Here is a 17,752-nt window from a genome sequence, read left to right on the forward strand (position 1 = left end):
ACTCTATTATTTCTGTATGTGTAGCCTCTCTCCTTTTAATTTAATTTAAAAAGACACTATATTATAGTCTCCTTTTTAACTCTTTACAGCCAAAACAATTTCTTTAAAAAGCGCAGTCTCAAGTGTTTTTGGAAATATTTTGTTTGTTTTTATGTTTTAAAAATATTTTTAAAAAATATTAATTTTATTTTTTTATTTTAATTTAATATTTTTTAATTTTTCTAGATATTTTGATACGCTGATATCAAAAATATTTTTTTAAAAAAAAATATATCATTTTAATGTATTTATGATTGAAAAGCATTTTCAAATAAGTTATTGTGTGTTCAAGAATGAGATGCTACAAGGTAAGATTAAGTGATTATAAAATTCACTTTAAATTCATAAGAATTTTTTACTATAAAAATTAATTACAAAAATAGGATAAAAAATATTATTATTATGTAATTAATGATAAAAATTACAAGATCCCTTCAAAAAAGTATATTTTGTATGGTTTACTATATAAAAATAGAGATTTAGCTGTTGGGAAATTTTTTAGTCATATATTTTGTTGGTTATTGTGGGTAATCAAGATACGAAGATATAATATTAAATAAAAATAATATTTATATAATACCATGTTTTTTTATCATAATTTCTATATATATATATATATATTTTTATTTTTTTTTCGAAACTGCTAATTTTACTAAAATCTTTCACAGCCGTATTATTATTATTTTTTTTAAAAATAAATTTCCTGAGTTAACGGCACAAAATCTCTCTTCTCAGTAGGGACGAGAATATGGAACAAATCCCAATACATTAACAGCCTAATACAAACAAAACGAGGATATAAACTATGTGGCAAATGAAACCAAGAGGTTGTGACTCCAAAGAGATTGAGGACAGAAATCACTTCAACTACAAGAAAGCTTTTATCCTCAAGGAAAAGTTAATATTTTTTCACCTTGATAAAATCATTCAAGATCGCGTTTGTTTTTTAAATAATAAGTCTCATGGTAGAAAAACAATTATTATGTGACTCTTTTAAGTCCGTATAAGAAGTAAAATTAATTTTATTACATGACCTTCTTGTAGTCTGGTGGTTGAGAATATAGTTGTTTTTTAAAATGTTTTTTTATATTAAAATATATTAAAATTATATTTTTTTATTTTTAAAAATAATTTTTAAAATCAGTATATCAAAACGATCCAAAACACATAAAAATATTAAATTTTAGTAAATAAATAAATATTTTTTTTAAAACACGGGTATAATCGCATTTCTAAAAGATCAATAAATTACTTTCTACAACATAGACAAAATTTTTAAAAGAGTATTTAAAAATGTGATAGAAATTTTTTTAATTATTTTTTGCTTATAAATATATTAAAATAATATTTTTATTATTATTTTAAAAAAAATTATTTTTAACATTAATATGATAAAATAATTTTGAAATTTTGAAAAAATATTTTTTTAAAAAAAAATTAGACGCATCCCGAACCGCGTCTAATTTTTTTTAAAACATGGTATTGTGATTGATGTTGTGGTTTTAAAAAAATTATTTTATAAAAAGTACTTTTAGTTGAGGTTGTTTAAAAAAATATATTGTTTGGTTAAAACTGTAGTTGAAATTGAGGTTGAACAAAAAGTAATTTAATGTGTTTGGTTAAAAAAAATGCTTTTCAAATTGAGGTTATAATATAATTAATATATATATATATATATTAATGATTTTTAATTTAAATATTGTAGATTTAACTACTGTTATTACATCATGAAATAAATAATATTAATATCAAATATTTTTTATTATTTCATTAAACTATATGTAATGTCATTACATACGAAATCTATCAAATAAAGAACTATATTTTTCATGGTTTCTTAAGCGTGCAACAACAAAAACTGATTTTTTTAATTTATGTAATGTTATTAAATAATAAAGATTGTGATATATTTATTATTGGAATTGCGATCAAATTCCATAAATGCTATGTCATCATGCGATATCTTTCTAATTTATGTAGTGTTATTAAATAATTATTAAATACTAGTTTTTCGAGTAAAACACAATTTTTTTTTTAAAAATACAATTTCATTACGTACAAAAGTTATTCGACGAAAACTACAGTTTCCATGATTTTTTGAGCGTGCACTAAAATTAGGTAAAATATTATCATGAATAAAATTGAGATTACAGTACAAGTAAATTTAATTCACCTTAAATTAATTTTTTTAAAAAAAAAAAAAGTATTGTTCACGATTAATTGCACTGGTTTTTTTAGGGGGAAAAAATAAATTTTGCTCACTGGTTTTTCAAAATAAATAAAAAAAAAACTTTTCTTATTAATTTTTTTTTAAAAAAAAAGACATGGTGACAGTGGAGCATGCTCCACTATTCACTGACCAGTGGAGCCATGCTCCACTGTTAATACGCACGAGAAGCAGCAAAATGATGCTTCTTAATTTTTGCGGCTGGCCAACAGAAATGATATGGGCCCTACCAAGCAAAACTGATTTTGCTTGGTTTACCAAACATCACAATATATGATTGCAGGTAAATCTCATCCTCAGTCACACTACCAAACAGCCACTAAAGCGTATAGTCTCAACTCTCAGGTGTTTTCCTTCAACGACCAACTAAGACTGTAAATAGTCCACCCAAGTTGAGCTTCGGTATATTCAAGCTTTGGCTCGTTTAAATTTAGGACATGAACTTTTGACATGTCTATATAAATCTTATAAACTTAATTTTCTTCATGAATTTTAAAATAAAATATATTTATATTTTTAAATTCTTCATATAACACAAAATATATAATTTCTAAGAAAAAATTGACTGTATATTAATTTTATTAGTTATATCCAACGTGAGGTTGAAAACACTATACTCTTAAATCTAATTTTTCAAATGAATTTGCATGAGGCTCATATTTACTAACCCCGTATGAGATTCATTTCTCACAACTATTCTACCCAATATGCATGCCTTCCCATGTTGTTGTTGTTATTAAAAAAAAAATTCAATCTAATAGTTTAAATTGTTAGGTGAGGTCACCGAATATTATTTATATTATTTTTTAACATGTCTCCTTAAATTAAAGCTTTTTAAACTTAAAACTTGTATAAGTTTATACTACATTTTGCTTAATTTTTATCTAATAAATTGAAATGCTAATATTTAAATTTGTGACTACTTAGTTATCAAAACTTTTATACCGAAGATCGAAGAAACATCTTAACCCAATAATTTCAACTGTTAGGTGAGGTCCTTTATATTATTCTCTAACAATTATATATATATATATATATATATATATATATATATAACAAAAATAATGATAAAAAAGATTAACTACTTCTGCATTCTTGTCCCTTTTATTTTCATGTTAATGCTAATGCTTATCTTGAGGACAGGAAATCACTTTGATGGAAAGTGAACAACATTTACAATTTAATATTAGCACAATGTAACGTCAATGCTCCCAATAATAATTCTTATTATTAGTCATGGAAATGGACGTCTCTTCATCGAATCAAATTGGGATTGCATTCAAGACTGCTAATCAATAACGTTGCATTCTCAGTGGACCAGCCTGTCTTAATATTAGAAAAATAAAACAATTAACTTCGTTTTAATTATTCCTTTTCGACTTTATTTATACATCACAACTCGTTTCACTTTGACTAAAGTTAATATTTTAATATCTCTCTCTTTTTTTTCATGATAAATTTAGTATTAATATATACGTAAAGAGCTCCTTTTTTTTTTTTTTTTTTAACACAAATATAGTTCATTATCTTCAATATCACCATGGATTGGAAGAATGAATTTTTAAAAATTTTTTAATTTAATCTTTGATGCTTTACTTTACATAAACCAGTTCTTTTGAATCTAAATTAGAATCCACTTACGTATTTTTTTTGGGCGGAAAGGTTGAGTTGAGAAATAAATGACTAAAGTAGAAAAAAATATGTGAAATAGACGATGACCTTGAAATTTGTCCTGAAAGTTTATTGTTATCCCCACCTTTTTTATTCTTCAGTTAATTTGTCCTTTAAATTTTAAAATTCTCATTTTGAAACCAAATTTTATTTTTTTTATTTCATATTTTTTTTTGTAAAAAAACAACTCGTTGGATTCCACTATAGAAAAAAACAAGCTCATCTTTGACACATTTTTTATCATAAGAAAAGTTAAAACTGGTGTTGATGTGAGAAACGTTTTATGGTGATTATTTTTAAGTCTCACTGTAGCCTAAAAAAAAAAATCTTCATCAAGGATGAAATATTTTCTCCGGTTTGATTTTGTGGCATGGATTGGATTCTATTAGGTAAGAGGAATCTTATATGTATCAATTTCTATTACATAATGATTTTAATTAATAAATTCATTAAACACGATGAGGTAAATTCAGTATTGCATTATTAAATATCTAGATTTATATTTTTCTACCTTTTCATGATTCTTTCATAATTTTTTGTTAATTTTTTTTTCATCGAATTATCCCGATTTCTCTATCTAGAACACATAATAGACATATAATTTAAATATATTTCTTGTTCAGATCATGAGTTTTATATATTAACTCAACTTTGTTTATTGTAATATTTTTTAAAATTTTGTTTTCTGTTCTCGCTGCCTTATTATTATTTTTTTTTTTTATATTATTAAGTTTATCAAGATTTAATCCAGCTATGGAATCTCTTAATTTTCTTTTAATTCAACCCCGGTATCTCGCTAGCCACCAACCTGGTTGTTTTAAATGTTCTCACACTGCAAATAAATATCGCCTGATAATTTACATATCAAAACAATTGACAAACCAACGTTGCCAGCCCAATTAGTGGCATTGATCAGGAACATTGGGGGGTTAAGAATCCAGGAAGGGGTTTACTATTAAAAATGTCCCGCGCTACCACATTACCACTAGTTTATTAACCTCATTTTCGCTGCAATTTGGATTAAATAAATTTTTAATGTAAAAAAAATAATATCTAGAATGTTATAAATTTTTTGATATTGTTATAAAACCAGTAATAACCATTCAAACTTAAAAAGTATCGACTGTCGAGCAAAGTATTTTTTAAACCTAAATTTTAAATTAAATTATATAAAAATTATTTTAACAAGATATTGTTTATCAGGTAAGTTTTAAAAAAATCAACTCAATACTAAAAATTAAAATTAAATAAAAATATCATATTAAAATATATAACTAAAACAAAAAAAAAGATAAAAAAATAGGGTCTAAAGACCCGATAGAAATAAAATTAAATACATATTAAATGATAAACTGTCGAGCAAAGTATTTTTTAAATCTAAATTTTAAATTAAATTATATAAAAATTATTTTAACAAGATATTGTTTATCAGGTAAGTTTTAAAAAAATCAACTCAATACTAAAAATTAAAATTAAACAAAAATATCATATTAAAATATATAACTAAAAAAAAAAAGATAAAAAAATAGGGTCAAAAGACCCGATAGAAATAAAATTAAATACATATTAAATGATAAAATTAAAAATAATCAAAAATTTTTATTATATAATAAAAAATATAAAAATCAATTTACTATCAATCAAATACTAAAGATAGAATTAAAAAAAAATCATATTAAAAAATAAAATTAAAAAATATATAATAAAAAGAGCCAAAAACCCAAAAAAATAAAAATATCATATTAAAGGGTAAATTTTGAAAAATTAGCAAAACATAAAAAATTCTAAAAAACCTAAACAGCCAATACAAAAACCAAAAAGCATGGGCTATTTCTTTTTTTGCCCTTCTTCTTCTTCTGTTTTTTATTTTTTTATTTTTTTTATTTTAAGAGACCTTAAAATCAATAGAATAATTTATTGGACATGTTAAGATTGTTGTGGGTCTAATTATATATAACTTTTTATTGGCTTCATGTTCGTTTCATTATTCCTTTGATTGTGAGATCCATCTTCAAATTCATTTCTAATGACAGTCATTTAAGCCATGATTTGTATTGATTTCCTTCCAAAACATTATTCAACTGATTTTCCTGTATTTACCTTTTATGTCGTGTCAAAAAAGGATTTTTTTGATAATCTTGGTACATGTGTTCAACAGTTGCCACATGTTATCCAATGAGCTACACAGCAGCGCAGTTGCACGTAAAATATATGCGTCTATAATGGATATTAACTTAACTCAGTCTAATAAAATATTCCCACGCGCTTTGTATATAGTGTACTCAACCTCCCATGCACATGCTAATTGCTACGCACAGTGAGAGGCCAAATTGCCATTATCCTGGGCATGATTCCGGAACTCGCAAAAAAAGAGGATTTATCTTTATCTCATTGGAGCGTGCAAGACACTTTCTATGTTTGAAAGTGAAATTAAACAACAATGTTATTCCCCAGTAAATTAGAGGCAAGTAAGAGGCCAGCGTGCCTAGGGTTTAATTCAAATCCGCCGCGTGGAGTCCTCTAGTTTCTTCTGTGGTTCCTCTATAAATTCTCTCTTTTCATCTTGCTCTCACACAAAACCCTCTGGTGCGTCTCTATATCACAAAAAAACGCCTTTCCGGCTCTCTTTCAGTTTGCTCGCATCTCTCATTCCCTTCCCAAATTTAAGTCTCTGTTTTGGTATTTTGCTAAGGCAATACGTACCCACCCTCTAGAATACTCAAAGTTTAATATCAAATATAAGATACGTAAGTCTCTGAATCTAGGGTTTCTAATATTTCTCTTTGCTTGTTATACATGTAACTCCTGCTGTTCTCTTATTTTACGTACTGGGTTTTTGATTTCGTAATACGTGAAGGTTTTTTCTGTTATTTGTAGATATATTTTGTGATCTGAATTTGGAATTATAATTCTGGGTTTTTGCAGAGGCGTGAATGTTGTGATGGAGACAAAAGGAGGCAAAAAGAAGTCTAGTAGTAGTAGCAGTACTTCAGTTCAATACGAAGTCCCTCTTGGTTACAGCATTGAAGACGTTCGTCCAAACGGTGGCATTGAAAAGTTCCGATCTGCTGCTTACTCCAACGTATGTATCATTCACAACTCTCAACCTAAATATCACGCACTTAAATATTTTGTTTGAAGTTTTTTTCTTTTGATAAATTTGTAATTCGTTTTCTTCTTTTGTGGGTTTGTTGCAGTGCGTGAGGATGCCATCCTGATACGACCCGAGCACAAAAACATATATATGGCACCTTCAGTAGAGTAAACTTTCTCATTTTCTGTTTTTCCTCTCCTTTAAATTTCCAATAAACAAAAAGAATACCAAGAAAAGCACATCAGTTTCTTCTTTCAGCAATATTTGAGCTTTCAAAATTTAGTCTCGAAACCATGTTCTTTGATTCACCACCACCACCTCCTTCTCCTATCGGGTTCGAAGGCTTTGAAAAGCGCCTCGAAATCACTTTCTCTGAGCCATCCTTGTTCAATGACCCAAATGGGCTGGGACTACGTGCCCTAACTCGATCTCAAATCGATTCAATCCTCGAACCTGCTTGTTGTACTATAGTATCTCAGCTCTCCAACACTGAGTTCGACTCTTACGTTCTCTCCGAGTCTAGCTTGTTCATTTACCCACTAAAAATTATCCTCAAAACCTGCGGTACCACGAAGCTGCTTTTATCTGTAGACCCCATTCTGAAACTAGCTGAGTCACTCTCTCTTGATGTATGTCACGTGACTTACTCACGTGGCAGCTTCATCTTCCCTGATTACCAGCCTGCCCCTCACCGTAGCTTTGCAGAAGAAGTCACTGCTCTGAATGGGTATTTTGTGAATTTGAATGCTAATGCCTATGTTATTGGCCATCCCACCTCTGCTAACCGTAATTGGCATATCTATGTGGCATCTAAGGATTCTAAATCACTGCCGTTGAGCAAAGATCACACGTCTGCAGTTACTCTAGAGATGTGCATGACTGGCTTGGATAGGATGAAAGCGGCTGTATTTTATAAAAAATCGGCTGATTATGCGGCTGCTGAGATGACTAAAATCTCCGGGATTAATGAGATCATGCCTAGTCACGTGATTTGTGACTTTGACTTTGACCCCTGTGGGTATTCTATGAATGGGATTGATGGTACAGCATTGTCTACAGTGCATGTGACCCCAGAGGATGGGTTCAGTTATGCTAGCTACGAGGCTACGGGGTTCGACTGCGGTGAGGTGAAGTTGAGGGGTTTGGTGCAGAGGGTGCTCAAGTGTTTTGGACCACGTGACTTCTCTGTTGCTGTCACGTGCCATGGTGGTGGTGGTGTTGGGATCCAGTGGTGGGCAACTGAGTGTGCTGACGTGGAGGGGTACTTGTGTGACAGTGTGGTGAGGCAGGAGTTGCCAGGTGGTGGGTGTTTGGTTTACATGACTTATCATGAGGTGAAAGAGTCCAAAGGGTGCACACCTGCTAAGATGATGAACATGCCGTGCTGGAAGGATGTGGCGGAGGAGGAGGAGGTGGTGTTGGGGCTTTGTGGTGGTGGTGGTGGTGGTGGCATGATGACCTGGCCTTATATTTCGTCATTCCACGCCGTAGACTGATTAACTTGTGGGTGGACGATTATTTATTCTCTGTTTTGATGTTTGTACGGGTCTGTCTTTGTTACTCTTACGAACAAGTCTTTAGTCTCTGGTGACTTTGGAATAAAGGGGCTTGCTCGGCCGTGGAGGTCTTTCTTTACCTGGCTCCCAAACCTGTTTGGCGTTGAATTGAAGCTGTTTTTATTTCTCCTTGTATGATTCGGATTTCTGAGTTATAACCATGGATTGAACTATGTCTGCTACCTTTGGCCATTTAATTCTTGATAATCCCTGAAGATTTATTGCTGAAGTCTAATCTCTCCTATAAAACATTTGCCTTTGCCCAGTACCTGCAATATTGCTGAAGACTTGCATTCCAAGTTTCAATTTCATATTTCTGGGTGGAGGGCACCGGCAACTGTGGATCACAATGATGAATGGTGGCGTCCTGAGATGCGATTGGCCACTCTTTTACTACCGGAAGATCAAAACTGTTTTGACATGATTGATTGATGGGCCAGTAACAGGTGCTTTTGTACAAGAAAAGACAAGTATCAGGTCATAAAGTCTTAAAATAATAGAGGCTTTTATGCAGTAAAAGACACGAATGTATGGTCGTAGATTGTGGCACGAGGCCAGGATTCCTTGATTCTGTTAGGTTCTTTCGCCGTTGCCGTTGCCGTTGATAGACTGATAGTTGTTTTTGTATTGTAGTTGAGTTTTTTTTTTTTAAATTTATTTTTGATATGAATTTACGTAACAATCTAAAATTAAGAAAAAAATAATTTTAAAAAATAAAAATAAAATAAAATAAAATATTTTTAAAATATTTTTGAAATATAAAAATAAATAATTTCGAATTATCTTAAGTTTTTAACACTAGATTTCTAAATTTGTTTAGAGTAGCAGAGGTTATGCTTTAAGATATATATTTTTTTGAAAATATATTAAAATAATTATATATAACAATTGAAAAAAAAAGATTTAACTGTCAAATATCCCGAGATTTCGCACTTTATCCATGCAACTCTAGTCTCTTTAACAAAAACACTAATCATGATTTTAAGCAGTCCTAAATAAGATTCCAATTCAATCAACCAGCAAATTATTTCCATGGAGAAAAATCAATTACGAGAGGAGACCATGCCAGTCAGCAAATTGTTTCATATATGCTGGGCTGAATTAATCCGAAGAGATAGAGCCGAACTGCGAATAAAATACACGAAAGAGAAGTTCCTTGGGCTGGATGAGGGTCGTTGTAGAGTAAATTTATGAAAAAACTTTTCATCTTCTGCAGTTTTATTTTAACACGAACACAAGCTTAGACTTGACAGATCCTTCTATGATCATGTATATATCTTCAAACCCTGCAAATAGGAAGGAGAAACCAAATAAAAAGATCATCGATAAATTAGTTTTTAATTATACAGATTGTGTAACCAGCCATGGACACCGTTAATCGGAAGTTTGGAGAGTGTAACTAGGAAGCAGAAGGTTTAAAGAAGCAGCGTTGAGACCGCTAGGAACTTGAACAGACAAAAGCTGCAAAGATTACGAGGTCATCGTCATCGTCATCGTCATCGTCATCGTATGAGGAGGGAATAGATAGTTGTCAAAAGGCTGGTCAATGGGATATAGCCGAAGAGGTTTATCGGAAGTAGAATTTAACTGATGCGCTGCTCGCGCTGCTTCGCTGTTCTGGTTAAGTTTTGTCTAATATAAAAAAAATATTTAGTTGATGGCAGTGTTTCTAGAAGAGAAAAATATTGTGAGGGTATTTGAATTGGTTTATAAGTTTTGTTGATTTTATAATATGATTATATAAAAAATTTATAATAATAAAAAATAAACTTGATTATGAAAAGATACTATTTAAATATTCTTAAAAGCTCAACCTTATTTGATAATAAATAAAAATTAAATGATAATTGGATAACTTTATATATATATAAAAAGATTTGAAGCTTAATTACTAGTAAATCAAATGTTGGAGGGCAAATTAAATTTATTTAAAAAGGACTAAAAAGCTTGACTCGAGTTAACATGTTAAATTCATAACTCGATTATGAGATCATGATAATCTTATATAAAAAAAATTAAATAAAACAATGGAGATAAACTCTCAAGCAAACTAAATGTTAAAAGATAAACTAAAAAAAAATCTCAAAATAACCTAGGATAATTTAACTAACTCATGATTTAGAATATAAAATTAAAATAATTCTATAAAAAAAAGAAGCTATATCTAAAATATAAGATCAAGATAAATTTATATAAAAAAATAATCTTAGAACTCTTGAAATTAAAGATCCAATAACCTAATATTGAGAACAAAAAGTAAAAAGACTTACTAAAAAAAAAAACAATTTAGTTTCATTTAATGTATAGATTAATTGAAGAATTTCTGCAACTTTTAAATCAAATTCAAAAGGATTGGAGACGGACATCGTTGTTAAGAATCTTGGAGAAGGACTCGTTGGAAGTTTGCCTTCGTTTGCAAGTCAACTGGGCTCGGCCTCGTTTTCCTTTTTTGATGCAGGTTGGCCCAAATTCAAGAGTCTGGGCCCAATTAGGTTGAGTTCTTGTACTCTTAACTTCTACGCTTTTATGTAGACTGGGAATATACGGGAGAAGCAACCACGTCATTTCTAGCATGGAAACTTACTGAAGTTTTAGTTGTTTTTATATTTTAAAAATATTATTTTAAAAAGTATTATTTTTTTAAATAAATAATTTTTTAGTGTTTTCAGAATATTTTGATATACTAATATAAAAAATAATTTTTTAAAAATAAAAAAATATTATTTAAATATATTTCTAAATAAAAAATATTTTAAAAAATAACCATAATTATACTTTCAAACAAAATTAAGGTTTATACAATCTTGAATCATGTTTTCTCACGTCCTCGTATAGAAAATACTTGATTAATACAGCTTTCATTGCTCTAAATCTTGCATTTTTATTGTATTCTTTGGATGCTCCCTTGGTCAACGAAAATACTGTGTTTTTTCGTTTTTGTAGCTAAGAAAAGAGAATTTACAGTGAATCTGCCTGCTTAACACAGACACAACTCCTCTCCGACTTCGAGATAATCCAAAAGGGATTTTCATTTTAAGAAGGAATAATTGTTGTAAACTAATTAACCAAACAGTTAAGAGGATTAACGCACTGTCATGCTCGTGTTAGATGGATAACTTAGTTAATTTAATGGTAAATTAATACAGTGGGCGCGCGTTCATCCATTTTTCTGATACGGAATTCCCCGGCCGGAGCACAAACTGCAGTTCAGTTCATATATTTCACATAAAAAACTTGATTGATTGATTCTACATAAGGCGTACATCATCGATGAAACAGACTAGTTCGTTCCATAGCGAGCCATTTTATTGAACACCAACAAGATCAGCTTTCTCCCATGATTCAACCCTCAAGCCCTGCAAATCGAGGGGGGAAAGTCAACAAATAATAGTTTTTAGCTACTGTTAAAGAACAAGATATGTTATGGTATAGATAGCTATGAACAAGTATATATAGTTACACTTACTGATCGTATCGAACTACAACTTTGCCAGCATCAGGATCAGCAATTCGGGAGAAAGCATCTAGAGAGAGATTGATGATTCCATTACATCCTTTGCTACAAAAATCGACCACTGTGACAACTACACTACCTTCTCTGCAAGGTCTTGGAGCTTGATTTGCTCCTCGTACGTATGACACTCTGTATTTTGTCCCACATGCTGCTCCACCATTCCACAGGGCATCACTCACCCCAGCAATCATAACTCCATCATTGCTGTTTCCATTGCATTTGGAGGCTACAAATATTCAAAGATTACGCACGTAGAAAATTGATTTGTAAATGGTCGAACCAAGACCACAATTTTTGCCACCAGACCAGCTAGCTCATCATCGAGGACTTGTGTAAGAAACATATACTGTACTGTGAAGAAAATAACTAGCAGTGATAAACGAAGACAGATTAACTCTTGTATTAATTAGCACCTCAGATATGAATATATGACGTTAAATAGATGAAAACAGAGTTCAGAGATTCAGGGAGTCATGAAATTTATAGCTTATGAGCATAAGGAAGTTTGTAGAAAACGGCGATTCCTTCAGCAGCATCTGCAACAGATACAAGGCACGATACAATGCCTACCATTATAAGAGCTGATCCAATGTTAAACCCCATTTCTTCCTCCTTTAAGGTCTTAATTCTGTGGTGCAAAACAAGATCTTTCTAGGTCCCCATTTATAGAAGAAGATCGCTGTCAAGAACAGTTCCCTCCAATCAGAGCGTAAAGAAGCGAGCTTTTACTTACTTTCAGTCGCCATTGCCTTTCGCAAATTCTTTGATTAATTGACTTCACCTAACAAGTCTATGCTGAAATGTTCATGGAAAGAGGTGGAAGGAAAGAAAAAGGCGCCTTGATAGTTTTTTGCGTTTTACTGGTTTCCCACTGGCTTTCAGTACCTCTCTTTAACATTTAATAAATTATGTTTTTAACCATGATCCGAGTGAAACCTTAGGCCTTAAGATTGTTTTATAAAAAAATATATTGATTAAGAAATGGATTCAGTCAACAACTCCACATGATAGCCTAGTAATCTTAAATATTTTTTGAATTATAAGTTTACATGTTATAAACTAAATATAATTGTTTAATCATTTATCTTGTGATTTTTGGACAATATTTTCAACAATTGAATTTATGTTAGAATTAATGGGTTGTGACAAAAACCATTTCAACTCAATAATTTAAACTGTTAGGTTATATCATAAGATATAATTTATATTATTCTTTAACACCTCTCTCAAGTGAAAGCTTTTTAGATTTAAAACTTAAATAGACCCACGCTATCATACACTTAGTTTTTATCAAATAAATAGGAATGAGAGATTCGAACTTGTGATCACTTGATAATCAAGCCTTTGATACTATAACAAAAAATCATTTCATTTTAATAATTTAAATTATTAGATAAAATCTCAAGATTTTATTTATATTATATTTTAATATGATAGAATCTCTCCGAAACATGTGATCCATAAAATACAAGATGGCTTCTGAAAACAAGAATGAATTAGCCTAGGTTATGTTAGCAACAAATTGCTGAACAAATTGATTCCTTCAACACAAATTGGATTGTATCTCATCTCTGAGTTTCTATTCCGTCATCTGAACACTTGTCAATAATATCTTGACATGTTTTATCATTTTGCTACTCGACATGGCTAGCCCACTTATTATGAGCACGAATCCTTGACAATATCTCAACAATTCTTTTTTACTCGTTTTGCTTTGAGTGTTTGATACCCTCTTGTTTTTCTTTTTTGAAAAATAAAATCTTGCTTTCCTTCTTGGAAAACGGGGTCGAGTTTCTTGATTTGTACTAGTTCTCTCCTCTGGCACTAACCTTGATTTTGATATATTATTATTTATATTTCACCCTTTTTCAAAGGCTTATTCATTGAGTTGGACCTAACCACATAATCTTCATATCTATGTGCTTAGGTCCAAAAATCAGACAAATATGGAATCAAAAGCAATTTCCTATGAAGTTTCCATTCCCCTTAATTGACAAAAGCAATTTCCTATAGTCCAAGAATTTATAACTAAATTTAAGTGTTTTTTTTTGCATGGTTTTTAAACTAAAATTAGTGTCAATGATTAAGAAAATGCTCGGAATATGTGTTTTTAAAAAAATTAATTTTTTTTTTATATTTTAGATTGTTTTGATATACTAATTTCAAAAATAATTTTTAAAAAATAAAAAAATATATCATTTTAATATATTTTAACATGAAAAATATTTTTAAAAAAATCCATATCTAGCCTAACTAATTGATTTGAAGCCTTATTTTATTTAAAGCTGGTTTTTTTTTTTTTTTTTTTTCTTCTGAGTATTTTAAAAGTTGACCCGATTCCATTGATTATTTTAACTCACCGACCATTATAGATATGCTTTTTAGGCGCAGATATTGAAAAATGCCAAGCAACCCGGCCCATGAATATAGGTTATACCCCATAATATAGAGTAGCCCAACCCGCATTTACCTCCTATCTATTTCAATTTTCAAGTATTGCGGTTGATACTGGAAGACTTCTTCCTTCTGAACTGGTTTCCTGTCGGCAAGCGAAGCTCCATCTCCCTCCGCTCTAATCCCCAGAACCACCTCCTCCAAATGGGCGGCCCCACCCACGGTAAACCATCTCAATTCTCACACATTTCTCTTCTGCCAATCACTCTTCTCTCAGATCTTCTCTCCGCTTTTTTTTTTTTATGAATCAAATACTAATCTCTAACATTTCTCTGCAGATTCCTCCGATTTCCTCACCGACAAATCTGCAAAAATCTTCGTGGCTGGACACCGTGGTCTAGTCGGCTCCGCAATTGTCCGCAAGCTCCAATCCCTCGGCTTGACCAATCTCGTTCTGCGTTCCCACTCCGAGCTCGACCTCACGCGCCAATCCGATGTGGACTCCTTCTTCGCCGCTGAAAAGCCCCAATATGTTATCCTAGCCGCCGCTAAAGTTGGCGGAATACACGCTAACAATACATATCCTGCCGATTTCATTGCAATAAATCTCCAGATCCAAACTAATGTAATCGACTCCTCTTTTCGACATGGAGTTAAGAAACTGTTGTTTTTGGGATCCTCTTGTATTTACCCTAAGCTAGCACCGCAGCCGATTCCTGAAAATGCACTGCTTACTGGGCCTTTAGAGCCAACGAATGAGTGGTACGCGATTGCGAAGATATCTGGGATTAAAATGTGTCAGGCTTACAGGATTCAGTATAATTGGGATGCTATTTCTGGAATGCCCACGAATTTATACGGGCCGAATGATAATTTTCATCCAGAAAATTCTCATGTTTTGCCGGCATTGATGAGGAGGTTTCATGAGGCGAAGGTGAATAAGGCCAAAGAAGTGGTTGTTTGGGGAACTGGGAGTCCGTTGAGGGAGTTTTTGCACGTTGATGATTTGGCGGATGCGGTGGTGTTTTTGATGGACAAGTATAGTGGATTGGAGCATTTAAATGTGGGGAGTGGGAAGGAGGTTACTATAAAGGAGTTGGCAGAGTTGGTGAAGGAGGCTGTTGGCTTTGAAGGGGAGCTTGTTTGGGATACATCAAAGCCCGATGGGACTCCAAGGAAGCTAATGGATAGTTCTAAGTTGTTGGGATTGGGTTGGATGCCAAAGATTTCGCTGAAGGATGGGCTAGTTGATACTTATAAGTGGTATGTGGAGAATGTGGTAAAGCAATGATGCAGTTCATTGCTACTAATTCTAATCTGTTTCAGTGGATATTTTTGGTAATCATTTGAATTATTGCTTTATATTTTATGCTTTCATTTCAATAATTCCAGTAATCATCGTGTACTCGTTACACTGGACTGGAGTGTATGCATAACATCAATAATCAAAACTCTTGCTTGTCTTGATATTTTGTCCCAGCTCTATCACAAGCGTTATTTGATTCGCCATTGATTTTTCTTTCGATTGCAATATAGGCGATTATAGATAGTGCAGCAAGCAATGGGCAACTGTTTAGGCAACATGCTATATGCTTTCTTGTTTCTAATGCCTGCCTCAATTGGTGATAGTTCCTACCATTAATTACCCAGCTTTTTTTAGAAATCTGGTGTTCAGATTAGGTTTATTTTGTGATTATTTTGTTATAGACACCTCTCCTGCCTGAGTTTTATGCTCTTCCATTTTTTTCACTGATCTTTATTGTGGTTTCCCCGCATTATACATTTATATTTCCCGCTGTTTTTCTGTACACAACCTTGCGAAATGGATGATGGTCTCAATTGGTTTAGAAGCTAGAATCATCCCATTCTCGTTTAGCCTCGTTGCCCAATGGCCACACAGTTTCTTCATTACATATACTTGTTAGTTATGAGTTCTCGTGCAAAATTATTTCATCCAACATCAGGAGCATCTAAGCCCTGGTATTAACGACGAGTTCATTGTCTTTATATCATCTGAAGGTTGATCACTTCAAGCAAAACTTTTGCTGTCAGTTCCAATAGGATTACTCCGCAAATAGTAGGCAGTAGAGGTAGTAGAATCATAGGACAGGGGAGACCAATATGACAGTATGGAACATATTTGAGCCTAAGGTAACAAAGGGACACTAAACGACATTCTTGATCTTGCTTAGTTCGTGTTCAAATTCTTCTTGATTTTGCATTCTTCAGGACCAAAAATGAAGACAATGATATGGGATCTTTATCTTTTAGAATCTGGAACCTAGAGTGCTAGGGTTGGTGTGGTTACCTTCTCAAAAGTCAATTACATGAACCATGGATGAAATTATGCTATTTTAATTGGTCATGCTGGTTATCAGAAGTCGGGTGTAAGCATTTATGTTCATGTAACAATGTGATCATGCATCAATTTCTGAATTGTAACCTTCAGGCATGATGAAGAAAATGGTAGATACAATCAGATGCACAGATTCTCTCTTTCTACTATGGTTCAAGATATGTTTTGAATTGCGGGATCAGGATCCACAAGTACTCAATCCTTGGCGATCTAAAATGTTTTTTGCTGATGGAGTTTGGACATTGGCATCTGCAAGTAGAAAATGACAGAAAAAACAAGTTTGTAGATTTCGTTTAGATATCCAAATGCATTATTTTTCTTATTCACATGACATGATTGAAGCATAATTTTTAGATAGAGTGAGAAACCTCTCGCGCTGGAAAACATAACCGTGGTTTGTGTATGACCGGTATCCGTGCAGACATAATGGAAACCTGTGGACAGGTGACAGCAGCTACGAGGTTTCATCCAATGTCAGGAAGAGTTTAGCTCTTGTTCTGTTTTGGGTATTTATGGACTGTTCCCATACCATATCATGCTGTTAGATGCACAAAAGAACGACAGTTTGAAGGATTTTGTGGAATTCCAGCCTGCTTGGATAACAGGGGGAGGATGTTTGTAATAACTCCACTCAAACATTTACTCCCAGAGGACATGGTTAGGTGCAATAATGCATAATTGAGAAAAGAAATCGAGAATTATTTTTGTTTCCTTGAGAGGAGCCTAGTTGACCTGTAGAAGGACTGAGGAAAGGGTAGCAGTGTGTTGATTTTTCTGGTTAACAGAGGAGACCACTGGTAAACAAACAACCATGACTTCAAATCATTGTTGCAGTCGCCCTAAGCTAAAGCCATACCCCATTGCTGAATCTGGAATTCATGATCATGATTTTCCACTCGTG

At 32.0% G+C, this 17,752-nt stretch overlaps 2 protein-coding genes across 2 annotated transcripts; both read left to right on the plus strand.

The window, feature by feature from the left end:
* The first annotated feature begins 6,489 nt into the window (after window positions 1-6,489).
* LOC118034266 (S-adenosylmethionine decarboxylase proenzyme) lies at window positions 6,490-9,219 on the plus strand. The gene is made up of 3 exons (XM_035039509.2): window positions 6,490-6,684; window positions 6,863-7,019; window positions 7,135-9,219. The coding sequence occupies exon 3, from the start codon at window positions 7,325-7,327 to the stop codon at window positions 8,525-8,527; it is 1,203 nt and encodes a 400-aa protein (XP_034895400.1). The 5' UTR covers window positions 6,490-6,684; window positions 6,863-7,019; window positions 7,135-7,324; the 3' UTR covers window positions 8,528-9,219.
* Window positions 9,220-14,557: 5,338 nt separating this feature from the next.
* Window positions 14,558-15,962, plus strand: LOC118034265 (putative GDP-L-fucose synthase 2). The gene is made up of 2 exons (XM_035039508.2): window positions 14,558-14,718; window positions 14,834-15,962. Exons 1-2 carry the CDS (start codon window positions 14,700-14,702, stop codon window positions 15,784-15,786), a joined length of 972 nt encoding a protein of 323 aa, XP_034895399.1. The 5' UTR covers window positions 14,558-14,699; the 3' UTR covers window positions 15,787-15,962.
* Window positions 15,963-17,752: the final 1,790 nt, after the last annotated feature.

This window comes from Populus alba, chromosome 18, assembly GCF_005239225.2.
Source record: "Populus alba chromosome 18, ASM523922v2, whole genome shotgun sequence".
NCBI lineage: Eukaryota > Viridiplantae > Streptophyta > Magnoliopsida > Malpighiales > Salicaceae > Populus > Populus alba.

Excerpts from the sequence above, each read along its gene's own strand:
- LOC118034266 (XM_035039509.2), top strand. The coding sequence starts at position 7,325 with ATGTTCTTTGATTCACCACCACCACCTCCTTCTCCTATCGGGTTCGAA.